A 14,489-nucleotide genomic window follows, 5' to 3' on the forward strand; every position below is an offset into this window, starting at 1 on the left:
TGTGGTCATACTGGCCAGTCCACCTACACTCAGCGAGCGCTCACGGCACACCGTGTTACCATGGTTACCACAGGCTGAACCGTTCCCTTTCTCATAGCGATATCAAAAAAAAAAAAAGGTTACCCGAATATCCAAACAGAATCCTTCACACACACACACACACACACACACACACACACACACACACACACACACACACACACACACACACGCACTCTCTCTCTCCCTCTCACCCCCCACTTGCTCTCTCTCTCTCTCACACACACACACACACACACACACACACACACACACTTTCAAACCCAATCAAAACATGGACTGCTTTTAAACAACCATTCAAAGACTGCATGGATGCTGTACATTCTCCCAAAGAGCCTACTCCATAAAGAGACACACGGTTCAGACTACCAGTGAACTGAGCATAGACACACACACACCGTGACCAGGTACACAGACTACCAGTGAACTGAGCATAGACACACACACACCGTGACCAGGTACACAGACTACCAGTGAACTGAGCATAGACACACACACACCGTGACCAGGTACACAGACTACCAGTGAACTGGGCATAGACACACACACACACCGTGACCAGGTACACAGACTACCAGAGAACTGGGCGAAGACACACACCGTGACCAGGTACACAGACTACCAGTGAACTGAGCGAAGACACACACACCGTGACCAGGTACACAGACTACCAGTGAACTGAGCATAGACACACACACACCGTGACCAGGTACACAGACTACCAGTGAACTGAGCATAGACACACACACCGTGACCAGGTACACAGACTACCAGTGAACTGGGCGAAGACACACACCGTGACCAGGTACACAGACTACCAGTGAACTGAGCATAGACACACACACACCGTGACCAGGTACACAAACTACCAGTGAACTGAGCATAGACACACACACACACCGTGACCAGGTACACAGACTACCAGAGAACTGAGCTCCAGAGGGTCGGGAGGAGGAGGCCATAGAGTGGAACGAGGGAAAGAAAGAAAGGCAAAAGGAGGACTGAGAGAGAGGGATGAATAGGACTTACAGGGCCAGAGAAAGGGAGGGATGAAAGAGAGGAGGAGAGAGAGTGGAGAGAAAGTGTGTGTGATTTATTTGTCTGCTGGGCAATGACTCTCCCCCTGTGGAGAGAACGTACGTCTCAGTGCCCCTCAGCTCAGGCCTAGATTAATGGCAGCAAGCAGAAGGTCACCTCCATACACATACATGCACACACTCACACATGCATATATAGTTCATATCATATAGTTCACACACACACACACACACACACACACACACACACACACACACACACACACACACACACACACACACACACACACACACACACACACACACATGTTCCAAGATGTGATATGAAAACATTGCCTGAGGGAAAAGACACACACCTTCAAATTTAACTGTATTCCAGCTTGTGCTCTGGGTGGATGGTTCTCTCTCCCTGACCGCACGGAGTCTGTGGGTGCTCTGTTTATCAAGGTGCTCTTACACGTGGCCGCCTGGATGCTGCAGGGCCACAGGAAAGCAGAAAAGCTTATTAAAAATCATGTCACAACAAGTACTTTTTAAACAGGGCTGTTGCAGAGTTCTTCAAAATCACATTGATATATGATCAGTAATATCGTTTCCATCATTTATCCAGGATATAAGACAAAGGGCACTATACTCTCAGCATATAGGTTATGTACCAATAACCCTTTAAGTTTCTACCCCAAACTTTTTTGCGATGATGTCTTTGTAAAACTTTAAGGTCCCGTTGGACTACTATGCTGTTCATGCTTGAAGAACCTTTTTCACTGAACGTACACAGAACCTTCCGAAAATGGAGAAGCCTTTGCTGTGAAAATGATTTTTGGGAGTCTAAATTGGTTCTAAAAAGACTCTTGCGTGGTCATTTAGGGTTTAAAATGGTTATTTTTTTGTGTACCGTGAATTGTTGCACAGACTTGAAGTGTTCCGTTCTCCCAGCCCAGTATAGATGAGTTTGGACTTCAGTTCATCCACCTCTCCAATCACAATCACTTGCACATCTCCGTCCCGGCCTAGAAGCCAGCTCACACTTTTACTGTTTCCTGTGGTGAGAGAAGACACACATGAACACATGAACACATGAACACACAAACACAAACACACGCACACGCACACACACACACACAAACACACAGTGTGTGCAGTGCAGCGAATAACAATGTTTTGGTGAAGCTCACAACTGGTGAAGAAAATCCATCTACTGGATTAATGTTCCAGTTCTGATGGGCATATAACTACTGAAATAAAACTGAAGAAAGCACATATTTGGTGTGCTTTAAATCTCTCTCGCCTCTTCTCATCATCTTAACACAAAATCGAACGTGTATGTTTCGCAAAGAAACAACTTACGATGTTGCACTACGAGAGTAAATACCGTGTCATCTTTTGTTTTTCAAACGCTTGGACTTCCTCTTGCTTTCCTGCCCTGCTGGCTGCCAATTGTTTGAGGCAATGGAACATGGCCTTGCAGCCACTTCCTGTTTCTCCCCCCCCCTGAAAAATGGGCCTGCCACCAAACCATAAAAACAGTGAGCCTGCCTCAGCTTCACCTCGAGCGAACCCGTCGCAGCAACCCTCCAGCACATAACCCTCACCGTACAAAAAAACTAACCTTAAAAGTTACAAAGTCACAACAAACACACGACAGCTGCCTGTAAGCGCTGTCGGGCACAGATTCTTCTCGAGCTCCAAGAGGCCATGTGTCTCTTGTAAAAGCTGCTCTTTTCGCTGTCGCGCTGGCATATGTGTGGCACTGACCAGCGGCGGCGGCGGCGGCGGCGGCAGCTGCAGCGGTCTGAAGGGGATACAGGGTCCTCTGTTCCCAGGGTTTCGCCGGGACCCCGGGGGTCTTCACAAGAACGCCCCTGTTGTCAGACTAGACACCGCCGCCGCACATGTCCAGTTTACGCAAAACACTCTTTTGCAACAAAGCACTGATTGACCTAGTCTCATCAGGGAGCACTGACTCTTCCCCCTCACGCCCTCCCTCACTCCCTCCCTCCCTCCCTCACTCCCTCACTCCCTCCCTCCCTCCCTCCCTCCCCCCACTGGCTTTTCCAAGCAGGGCCGTTCTGAGGGATTGTGGGTTGGGATCTCAGATTCTTTTTATGGAATGCACAAGGGAAGCACACTGAGCCCTTGGTGATTATGACTCCCAGTTCCCATAGAGACAGGCAGAGGCTGGCCAAGAAATGCCGTCCGGCCAGATTTGCTGGGTTAGGGATGACAAGCCAGTTTAAAGACAGGGTCTCTGTGAGGATGTGTGATAGCAGTGTAGACATTGTTGGTGATGAATGGTCATCCTTTTTCTTGTTTGTTTACTTTTCTTTATCTCTTTCTTTCTTCTCTCTCTTTCTCTCTTTATCTCTCTCGACAAACATTCACATGAGTCAAACACACTCAAAACGTATTTTCCAATGCTATCCTTCACCCTTACATTCCATTAATTCCTTGCAAGTAGTGCTTGCTCCATCATATATGACAGTTTGTTTAGGCCTATGACAGGCAATGGTCTCCTCACGAGCTAGTGTAACCCTCTACTCAAACACCCACACCCACACAGACACAAAACAAACACACACACACACACACACACACACACACACACACACAACCCTCTCTTCCTCACTCTCCCATCCTGTATGTCTGCTTTTTGGCAACTGTTGCCTTACATACTAGTGGCACCCTTTATACACACACACACACACACACACACACACACACACACACACACACACACACACACACACACACACACACACACACACACACACACACGCACACACACACGCACACACACACACGCACACACACACACACACACACACACACGCACACACACACGCACACACACACGCACACGCACACAGACGCACCGTCATTTGTACATGTACACTCAGTCCTCTCTGCCACATTAACGTCACTTCTCCTGCCATTGCAAAATGAGCGCTCGAGCGAGGCTGTGACGTGCCCAAACTCCTCTCCGTCATTTACAGAACACAAACAAACATTTCCACTTCTTTAGCAATCCCCCCCTCCCTGAGGCCCAAATGACTGACAGATCATTCGTAGTTGTGCCCGTGACTGGTGGGCACCCTGTATCAATTGAGCCGTGTCTTTTGTGTCAGTACCTCTCAAAGGGAGTGCAAGGCTGTGTGGGCCTGCCCCATTGAGGTAGACCACAAGCCTGCAGTTTCACTGTGAAACTCCAGTCTGACTCACACGCGCTACAACGAGGCAGTAGCGACGTTCACAACCATATAAAGTCATGAGGCCTATATCAGCAGGGGACCAAAATAAATGCATTTATCTAGATCTGTCTGAGTGAGGTCATTGGCATCTACGTAACGCACTGGTTTACTTACCGCCCGCACACACACACACACACACACACACACACACACACACACACACATATGATTATATTCTCTGGGTGGTCAGCTAAAAAGAAGACTTCTGGGAGAAGACATTGACCTTTGACGTGTCTGCGCCCTGGCGTCGGTGCTCGTACATGGTGTGTGCCGTGAGGGGTCACGTACCTGTTTTGGGTTTGGGTCTGTGCGCCTCCTCCTCCTCCTCCTCCTCCTCCTCGCGCTCCTTCCAGCGCCGCACCTGCTCCTGCCTCATCTTATGGAAGAGCGTCTTCTTCTGGTCCTCGTTCAGCGCCTCCAGCAGGTCGGGCTCGATGTACATGTCCTTCAGGATCTGTTGCAGCATGGCGGCGGCGTCGGCGTCGGCGTCGGTGTGCGCCTCGGATCTCTTGAGGTTTTAACGAGCGAAAGGGAGACGTCCTAGCGGAGCGGTGAGATAGTCGCCGAAGAAGGTGATAAGAGACGGTGGATGTTTTTCTGCGACTGCACACATACACACACACGTACACTCACTCACTCACTCACTCACACATGCATATGAAGACACACAAGCACACACACACACTCACACACACACGCATACAAACAAACGCATGCACACGCTCAACCAGACATGCACACTCAGACATGCAGTGTGTTTGCCTCTGTTATGGTGTATGTTGTGTATGACTGATGTCCACACACCACATGCACGCACACACACAAACACACACACAACACAACACAACACACACACACACACACACACAAACACACGCACACACAGATGTCACTGAACGGCAGCCATCAGCTGGATTGTCTGTGGATGACAAAACATGACACGTGAATACATCACAGGACTCTTTCACCACAGCTTCCCTGTCCTTAAGCTCCTCAGAATGTACCCATGTTCTTTTCTTATCATTTCTTTTCTTCTCTTCCTTCCTTTTTTTTATCTTTATCCCCTACTTCCCTACTATTTCCCCCCTACTCCCCTGTGTTCAGGGCTGCTGGCAAAGGAATTTTTGAAAGATGCACATGTGTCAACTCAAACACACCATTTCTCAGGGTTGTTAGGTTAGGCCAGGCCTATAAAGGAGGAGATTCCTCTGGATTGCTCCACCGACAGTAACCCCATCCCCCCCCCACACCCCCACACCCCACTCCAAACTCCCATGAAGCACTGCTGTCTTAACGTTGTTCTTCCCCAACTGCGACTGCAAGCATGTTTACTGACCAAAGAGAATGGCATGTTTCCCAGACAACAGAGTATCACAAAACTGCCACAACTTTCCTAGTCTCAAGGGTAAAACCCATCAAGAGAGAAAGACAGTGAGAGAGGGACGGAGAGGAAGGGAGAGAGAGAGAGAGAGAGAGAGAGAGAGAGAGAGAGAGAATCACAGCTCTGAAGGATTTGTCTACAGTTCGTTGTCACTGAAAGAGGGACAGAGTAAGATCACGGAAGGAGAGAAAAAAGCGTGAGAGACAAAAGAAGAAGGTTGAGGACTAAGTATGTACGTAAAGGATACTCACATGGAGTCAGACACGTTTACTCCACAGCAGTCTTCAGACTGGAAGAGTGAATGTGCTTCTTGTCTTCTTGCCTTTGTGTATGACTAAGCTGGTGACATCACAGCATTCCATGAACTCCCTCTCTCTCTCTCTCTATCTCTCTCTCTCGCTTGCTCTGCAGTCTCTCACTCAAACATAAACTCTCTCAGACTCCCTCGCACTCATTTGCTCACTCCTCCTCCTCTCTCTCTCTCTCTCTCTCTCTCTCTCTCTCTCTCTCACTCCTCCACTCTCTCACTGACTTCCTGTCTTCCCTCTAATTCTGGCAGCCTGAAAAAGACTCATTCAGGAAGCTGTGCTCAGCTGCAGCAGCTGTGAAAGAGAGAGAGCAGCATCCTGTTTAACGCAGAACAGAGGGGGCGGAGAGAGGGACAACACCAGACCAGCAAACGATAGAGCGAGAGAGAGAGAGAGAGAGAGAGAGAGAGAGAGCATAAAGTTTAGTCCCTTAAACAACCATTTCTACTGAAATATTTAGGATTTAATATTTAGTATCATAGTATACACAAATAGGTACAAAGCAACAAAGAGAGAGGGACAGAGAGGGAGGGAGAGAGAGAGAGAGAGACAGAGATAGAGAGAGGGAGAGAGAGAGAGACTATTGACAAAAAGAGAAATGGAGGAAAGAGAAAAGACACTGAACGAGGGGGAGGAGCCTTAAACCACAGTCAGTTCTTAGACTACTGCATAGGATGCCATTTTCTGTGGTGCTTGTGATTTATCTTTCACTTTCAGATGCATTAAACATTACACACACTCTTTTTTTATACATTACATGCAATGTGTACATGCAGTATACAATGAGAATGACATATTTATCATGAATAAATCTATATTAGCCAAGTTTTTATGTACAAAGACTATTTAACCATAAGGTATACATCTAAGACATTTAGAGACAGTTTTCAAGTATTAGTGCACAAATGCCAAAGATTAATTACATGGACCAATGCAAATGGAAATGTTTCATCAAGATGTGGTAAAAACAAGAAACAACTAGTTTCTACTGGTTTGTTGCAGAGTGAGACCCAAGTCTTGATTCAGTTACAGGTATACAGTTTTCCTTTTGAACCCAATGCTGACAGACTTTAAAGTTCGGTAGTAATGAAGGAACAGTCCACTGGAACATTGGGGAAATATTGTCGGTTTTATAATGCCTTCAGATCTACATCATTGTTGCGAGTCTAAAAGCACATGTAAGTTTTCAAAAATGAAAAAGTACACACTGCACCTTTAGAATTACATTCAGGTATAAAATGATACTGTATTGCTTTTTAAAAACTAGCATTTTTAGCACTGTGGACGTGAAGTTCAATTTTTACCCAGGCTACCGTGAAATTGTGTATTTGATGTACGAACAAAGATGGATGAATGGTGCTGTCAACTGCAATTAGTGGACTCTATCACTAGATGGCGGTAAACATTTATATGTTTGCTGTTTCAGCATCCTATTACCAAATAATTAAAGAAAATGTCAACTAACCTATCATAGTGCATACGATTTTTTTCATATAAAAGATTACTTAGATTGTCAAAACTGTTTTAATGCAAAAGTGCAAAACAAGAAACGATGTTAATTCTATGCTAATTCTAAAAATTGTATAAGGCTCCAACTTATCTTGTTGGACCGTTTCAAATGTTAACATATAAAGAACGTGGACATAAGTCGCCTCCCCCATAAGAACAAAAGCGCCATCTGGTGGAATTCTACCAGGATGTGGTAGAATATGGTAGGTATTTACCTCAGAGACATCTACTTACATCCTGCCACAAAACCTTTTAGATTGAGCCTTTTTGGAGACAGCTTCAACTGATCGTACAGAGATGAGTATGCTGGGTATCTCTGAACAGTCTTTCTCCCCACATGGCCAGTATGTCAGGTTCTGCAAGTGTTTTACGTCCACTCTTGTTCTAAAGCATTCAATTTAAGGCCCAATAAAGTCTTATTCCATGGAGTGCAATTATATCAGTGACACAAACACCTGCAACATTTCAAATATTAGTCTTGTTAAGATCAACATGTGTAAACTAACTATTCTCTTTCAACTAGGATGGTTGTTTTCATAAATAGGGCCTGCTCTGTCAAAGGACAAAACATTTATGTCATGAGTAGGCTCATGAGTAGCCTAGGCTTGATATTTTCTTTTCTTTTTTAGTCGGCTTCGGCAGTGGAACGGTATGTGCCTACCTGCTTGAATCAACACATCTCTGAGGGCCTTGCATGGGACATTTTTGGTAGACGGCTGAACATGAATGCTCTCGCAGAGACCGTGAGACTCACTGAGTCCGTGTTGAGCTTCGTCAATAGACATGATCATTTAAATGCAGAGAAGTCCGACGCAGCAGACAGAAAATAGCTGTGCTTCTGGTGAGAGACAAGTCATCGTAGGCATTTTTAAAACAACAGCACCACCCTCTGGTCAAACAGGCAAGCATGGTCTTCGAACAACGGTCTTCAGAGTTTTACACCGTTAGGCAGTGTGTAATACAACCAGCACACAATCGTGATCATGCTTGTCAGTGTAACGCACACTGCTTTAATGAAGAGACCTTGTTACGGTATCTGTTAGTTTGTGTAACTGTAATTTAAAATGTTAGAGCCACTGTATGGAAATTCACGGTCAATATAACAAACAGAATGTTTTGTTATTTTCCTTTTCTTCAGGTTGCCAAAACAACTAGACAACATTTAAGGGGGAAAAAACAGCATTACCTGAATATGTGTCCATTCTATGTAGTCCAACACTTTTCGCATGTAGCATGGCTGCATGACACGACTCGACTAAAATCATCTTTCATATTTTGAAAGTGTTTATTTGTAAAGTGTCATTAACAATGGGCATTATCTAAATGTGCTTAACTGAAAGCGATGCCTAAACCACTGGTGACAGCAGGGAGAAGCTCCCTTTTAAAGGTACAGTCTGTAATTCTAATCCAATACACTTTTAATTTAATTTAGCGAATTCCTCCTCACGGTCCTCAAGCTGTCTGTTCTGTTTGTATGCTCATACTAAAAAACTCTGTACATGGGAAACAAACGAAGTGGCTCGGACTGAGCAATCCACCATTCCAGCCTTAACGGTTGCTTCAAGGGCATGGAGGAGAGAGGTGTAATGTGATTGAGCTCAAATATCAACAACCTTTTGCCTGAATAGCGGGCTGTACGTTTCACAGGATAAGCAGAGCCTGGCTCCGAGAGGTGTGTCCCATCTGCTAAGGCTGGCAAAGGAGCGAGGTAGAGCGAGCAGAAACAAGTGAGAGAACAGGAAGAAGGAAGTAGAGAGAGGAGAACGGGGGGAAACCAGGTATAAAGATGTGGCGGAAATAAAGCATGAAGATTTGAGAGTACATCAAATGACCTTCATCTGCAACACAGGACTATGAATAGACTGTATGTATGATGTCACTTATAACTGCGGTGGTGCTATATTTTTTATGTAATTTCTGCATACTCATGACAAATACACTTACCATTGGCACAAAATAAATCAATGTGGGACAATTTAAGTGGGGGTAATTTAAAAAAAAAAACATCATTTACTGTGTGGAATTGTCTTGAAACTGCTGGATACGAGAGTGAACTGGGGGATTACGGTGAGATCTTTCTGGTTAAAATAACTGAAGTCAACTGCGCACAGTTCCCCGTGAGTTCCATGTGAGCACTGGGAAGAACATGCACCTTTTTATTTATCTATGACTTTTTGATGAACAAATATCCCTTTGTTCCTTTCATAAAATAAGGTTGGGAAAGGGGTATATGACTTGTTAACTCACAGAAAACTCCATAAGAGTATAAGACTAGTTAACGCACAGAAAATTCTGCAAGGGTATATGACTAGTTCACACTCACCGAAAACTCCATAAGGACGACTTCCCATGTAATACACATATCATATTAAAATAATGAAAAATCTTAATACCTTTTGGCTCAGTTAGAACCCACATGATGATTCAATTCCTTGCTGCGCATGTGCTCCTCTGCCCTTTGTCCACTAGGGGTCAGGATACACCAAAGAGTGCAGAGAAGTGCTTGGCACCAGCCGTGGAAGCAACACGTTGGCCCTGTCCTTAAAGAGACAGAATACCCATCTGCGGCCACAGAGGTAGTTTCCAGCTCTAGCTAGGAGGCTTTGATTAATCCTTCAACTAGAAACTAAATAGCATTACAGTCCTTTCAGTGTATGTGTACTGTTCACGATTGTACAATGGCCACCACCCTACCTATACAGCGTATTCACACACCCACACAAGAAACAACGACCATACTAAAATCTGCTGCAGTACAGCAGAGGCTTTGAAGACAAAGCTCTGCACTCCTCCCTCCTGTTAGTTGGCACTGCTTCACTCAAGCCATTGAAGTATGCTTACAGATTTGAGTGACACCCTGGAGGCCCAATCCACCATTTTGAACTTTTCTGAACCTAGGTTAGTTAAAGGCTGAGGTTCAAATAGAAATTTCATAAAGGAATATCTCTGTAATGCTGCCTCAGAGATCTTCAGGGACGCATGTCCACATTAAGATATGTTTAGAAGCACATTTTAAGCAAACAAAAACAACTTTCAGGGTGCAATGCACATAGTGATGTCTGTCATTTCTTCCAGCCACCTCTTTTGCATGAGAACATTTCATTTGAGAATTGGATACTTCCCTGTGTGCACATGAAAACATCGGAGTAGCAAACATGGGGGATTCTCGAGTGCATGATTACGTGTCAGAAAAAAGGTGTACCCATTACAGCTTGAGCGTTCAGTGTTTCTTTTGTTGTCAAATACAAGAAGCCTCCCGACCTCCAAATCTGATTCAGTTCTGAAGGGTATGATGGACATGTAGAAAACGCTGCTAGCACTAGCCTCTCTCATCTTGCCTACTAGCCCAGGCTAAGTAGTCAGTAGGGCTTGCAAAGGAAGTGTCTCCAGTTCAAATATTCTGTAGATCCTGTTTTGGGCCTTAACACTGCATTTCTAACATTTCTCTGGCCCTGGAAATGTAAATAAACGCATTAAAATAACGAAAACACATAAACAATCACTGACATACATACCAGATATACACTGACCTATGAGAACTCCTTAAATAAACTGATGCCAACAAAAATCTGTCACAAGGCACCGGTGCTGTCATTTTCATGTCCTCACTGAACATCAGAATCAGGTTTTATTGGCCAAGTAAGTTGCAAGACATGTAAGACATGTAAGACATGTGTGCATGTCCATGCAGCCTGGGGTCCATGCAAAGGGCCCATGCAGCATTTTGAACATGGCGCGGAAGTGAAAGTGTTAGCGTACAAACTAATACGAAAAATCGAAAAAAGTATCGCAGACTGTCTGCCGCCTGTTAATGAAGATGTCTGTATCTCTTTGTTTTCAGCTGCATAAAAGCACTATATACAGACCGAGAATGGTTAAAGGTTTGTATAACAAGTAACACCATATTAGCCAGCGACCGTTTGAAGTAATGGAACATTCAAACAGGAGAGTAAAGGCATTGGCCAAATGATATTGCCTGAATAGATCCCATTACACACTGTGATTAGCGGAGAGGCCTCCTTGTGGGTGACATCATTTTGTGATAATGGCACTGTGGTTGTATATCCTTTATCACTGCATTGTAGAACTCCAGGGAAACCACTGCTAGTAGCCTAGCCTCACTTCCTTATTAGCCAATGCTAAAGATGCATCAAAGGGAACATAGCCCATTTAAACATTTTTGACATGTACATGGTCAGGACAACAGGTCTAAACCTGTTAGCTACATTCCAAGCGTTAGGCCATTTACATTTACATTTAGTCATTTAGCAGACGCTTTTATCCAAAGCGACTTACAAGGATGTATACACATTTTACATTTACACTGATGGCACACTGCACATCAGGAGCAATTAGGGGTTCAGTGTCTTGCTCAAGGACCCTTCGACAGGGAATCGAACTAGCAACCTTCTGATTACTAACCGACTTCTCTACCTCCTGTACCACTGTCGCCCAGAGATGGAAGTTGAAGAAAGTGTCTCCCTGAGCCATCCCTCTTTCACTATCACTTGGCAATCTCTTGGTTATACTGTAACTAGGATATAATCACATTCGCACACAGTCATAGATTATGATTGAATAATCTTCCTAGTGGGTTAAGTGTGTTTGATATATTAACAGTCTATGCTTAGCCACATACTGCCCGTCATAATCATGTGACTTCAGTTTTGCAACAAGTGCTATGTGTTGGTCTATTCACTTTTGAAAAGTATCATTTGAATTGATACTCATCGGAAATCCTTGAACCAAACTGACAATCCAAGATGTGACTTTTGGCAACAGCAGATTCACAGTTTGTTTAGATTGTTTAGTCTCTGGTGTATACAAATCTGTTAGTAATACAAATATAGTTTAGATATTCTGACTTCTGAAATAAAATCAATGAACACCAAAATAACTTAACAAATTACTCTGACCGAAGAACTACCTGTAGAAACCCTCGGCCAACTGCACCCACCGCCACCGCACTGCCGTACACTTACTCTACCCCATACCCTATGCTAGCATTTATATACAATATATATTATTGCCACCACCGACATGTTTCTCTGTTCCTACTCTCCTTAACCCTGTAACAGTAACCCTATGAGCACAGTGTATACCCACTAAACTGGTCTTGTATGTATCATGTATATAGCACCGGATGTCTGTATATATATTATGTACCTCTACCAAATGCATGCTGTGTACAACACTTGTTGTTTCCCTTCCCCTTCTGCCACAAAACCCTCCCCCCATCTTCACCCGGCCGACCTCAAGCCGTGGTTCTGCTTAAGGTTCCTTCCTGACTAACAGAGAGTTTTTCCTTGCCCCTGCTGCCATTGTGCTTGCACTAAGGGGGTCCAGGCTCTGGGCTCTGTAAAGACACACAGATTCCATATAAAGACATGAAGCGCTCTACCTGGATGGAAGAGATAACATCACAGCAAACTAAGAGCTATCAAAGTCATCCCCTTCCATGGGAAAAGGACCCACTAACCAGACGGGGAGGAAGACACCTGTTGGACATGCCATCCTGAAACATTGGGTGAACCCTAACTGCCATATGCCATGCACTCTAGCACACAAGATTTCAAAAATATCTTTATGAAATTACCTAGTAAACTAATCTGTGTGATTTCTTCAAATCTAGGTCTTTAGACTCATCCACGGAAAAGAAGTAGAGAAACGGGGAGACAAACGGGGAGTTCCAGAAGGAAGACAAAAACTGGGAGAAGGTCATCAATGTTTCAAAAGCTGACCACATTTGGAATAACTCACCACTTAATCTTTGCAACATCAGTTTAACTCGGACACTAAATCTGTGTTAGAGCCAGCTACGTATCGATCAAAACAAACAAATGTGAAAAAAGAAATGTCTCAAGAGGTTTCTGAGGAATTATCTGTAAATGGAGGTAACGCACCATCAGTGTCAGCGTAACAATAAGAGGGTAAATGAATAATAGGATTGTAAATGGAAAAATGAAGACCTAAGCAAAGCTGGTGAAGAACCAGGAAGAGAGCCATATTTGCTTAACTGAACAGGTGTCTAATTGCAAAGCGAAAACAAACATACACACATTAGTGTTTGCGGTACATTGTATGTCATATCTGTCAATAGCACTGCTATGCACTCTACAGGACACATTGCCATTGCCTAGCTGTTGGAGGCAGAGGGAATTCACAGATGTTCACTACTGAGCATGTGCGGAAGATGCCATATGATGCAAAAACCAAAGGCCTTAAAGTTGACCGATTTTTAAAACAATTGAGAGCTTGTTTACTTTGACATTATTTTGTAATAATTTATAGGTTATCTGCAGAGATGACCAAGGATTTGACGGTTCATTCAACATAATCATTCTTGAACTGTAACTACTGCAGGTAGGAACGCGAAAGTGTTGAGCTGTTGTTTGTAGACTGGAAAGCCAATGCAGACTTGTGGTGCAGTTCAGTTTGTGACTAATAGTGTGAAATGTCATATGTCAAATGTCAAATGTCAACGATTGATTACAGGTCAAATACTCTTCAAATATAGAACACTATACAGAGACTGCACCATTTTCATGACAGAAGTTCATCTGTGAATAAATGAAACACAATAAATGCACTATAACACTTTTAAGTACAAATTTTCAACAAACACATGTATCTAATGAAGAGGTAAAGTCTTGCCAATCAAGACATTAAGTATTGGCTACAGAATACATGGATCAAATTGTATTATTTTCTCTAACAAATTATGATTACAAAATACACTTTGGTCTCTCAGTCCATCCAAAGTCTTTCATCAAAATACCTATGGCTCAACGGCTAGACCAAGGCATGGACAATACCAGAGTCATGGGTTTGCTTCCCGGGGTGGGGGGTAGGAGTGATAAACAATGTATATCTGCACTTTGCTGTATGCCACTTAGACAAAAGCATTTACTAAATGTAAAAAAAATACCATAAAACGTTCAGCAGACATGCAAGTCACACTAGCAAC

The 14,489-nt window shown here is 43.9% G+C and overlaps 1 protein-coding gene and 2 long non-coding RNA genes across 4 annotated transcripts in view; 1 reads left to right on the forward strand and 2 right to left on the reverse strand.

The window, feature by feature from the left end:
- The window catches only part of zgc:100829 (uncharacterized protein LOC445149 homolog), a 21,308-nt gene extending 16,300 nt beyond the window's left edge, over positions 1-5,008 (reverse strand). The window contains exons 1-3 of the mRNA XM_031572754.2: positions 4,613-5,008; positions 1,972-2,116; positions 1,433-1,550 (exon numbers count right to left, since the gene is read on the reverse strand). Coding sequence (XP_031428614.1) covers positions 1,433-1,550; positions 1,972-2,116; positions 4,613-4,790 — 441 coding nt within the window. The 5' untranslated portion in view covers positions 4,791-5,008. The remainder of the gene's footprint in view (positions 1-1,432; positions 1,551-1,971; positions 2,117-4,612) is intronic.
- Positions 5,009-6,454: 1,446 nt separating this feature from the next.
- Positions 6,455-8,761, reverse strand: LOC116221540. The gene is made up of 2 exons (XR_006152553.1): positions 8,709-8,761; positions 6,455-8,360 (listed from the first exon to the last, which is right to left on the reverse strand). It is a non-coding gene; the product is annotated as an uncharacterized LOC116221540 (long non-coding RNA).
- Positions 8,762-8,781: 20 nt separating this feature from the next.
- LOC105895684 lies at positions 8,782-14,121 on the forward strand. 2 transcript variants are annotated; one of them, XR_004164180.2, is made up of 4 exons: positions 9,306-9,386; positions 9,992-10,098; positions 12,860-13,049; positions 13,155-14,121. It is a non-coding gene; the product is annotated as an uncharacterized LOC105895684 (long non-coding RNA). The 2 variants fall into 2 exon arrangements; XR_006152552.1 differs by having other exon boundaries at positions 8,782-10,098.
- Positions 14,122-14,489: the final 368 nt, after the last annotated feature.

This window comes from Clupea harengus, chromosome 8 (genome assembly GCF_900700415.2).
Source record: "Clupea harengus chromosome 8, Ch_v2.0.2, whole genome shotgun sequence".
Taxonomy (NCBI): Eukaryota; Metazoa; Chordata; class Actinopteri; order Clupeiformes; family Clupeidae; genus Clupea; species Clupea harengus.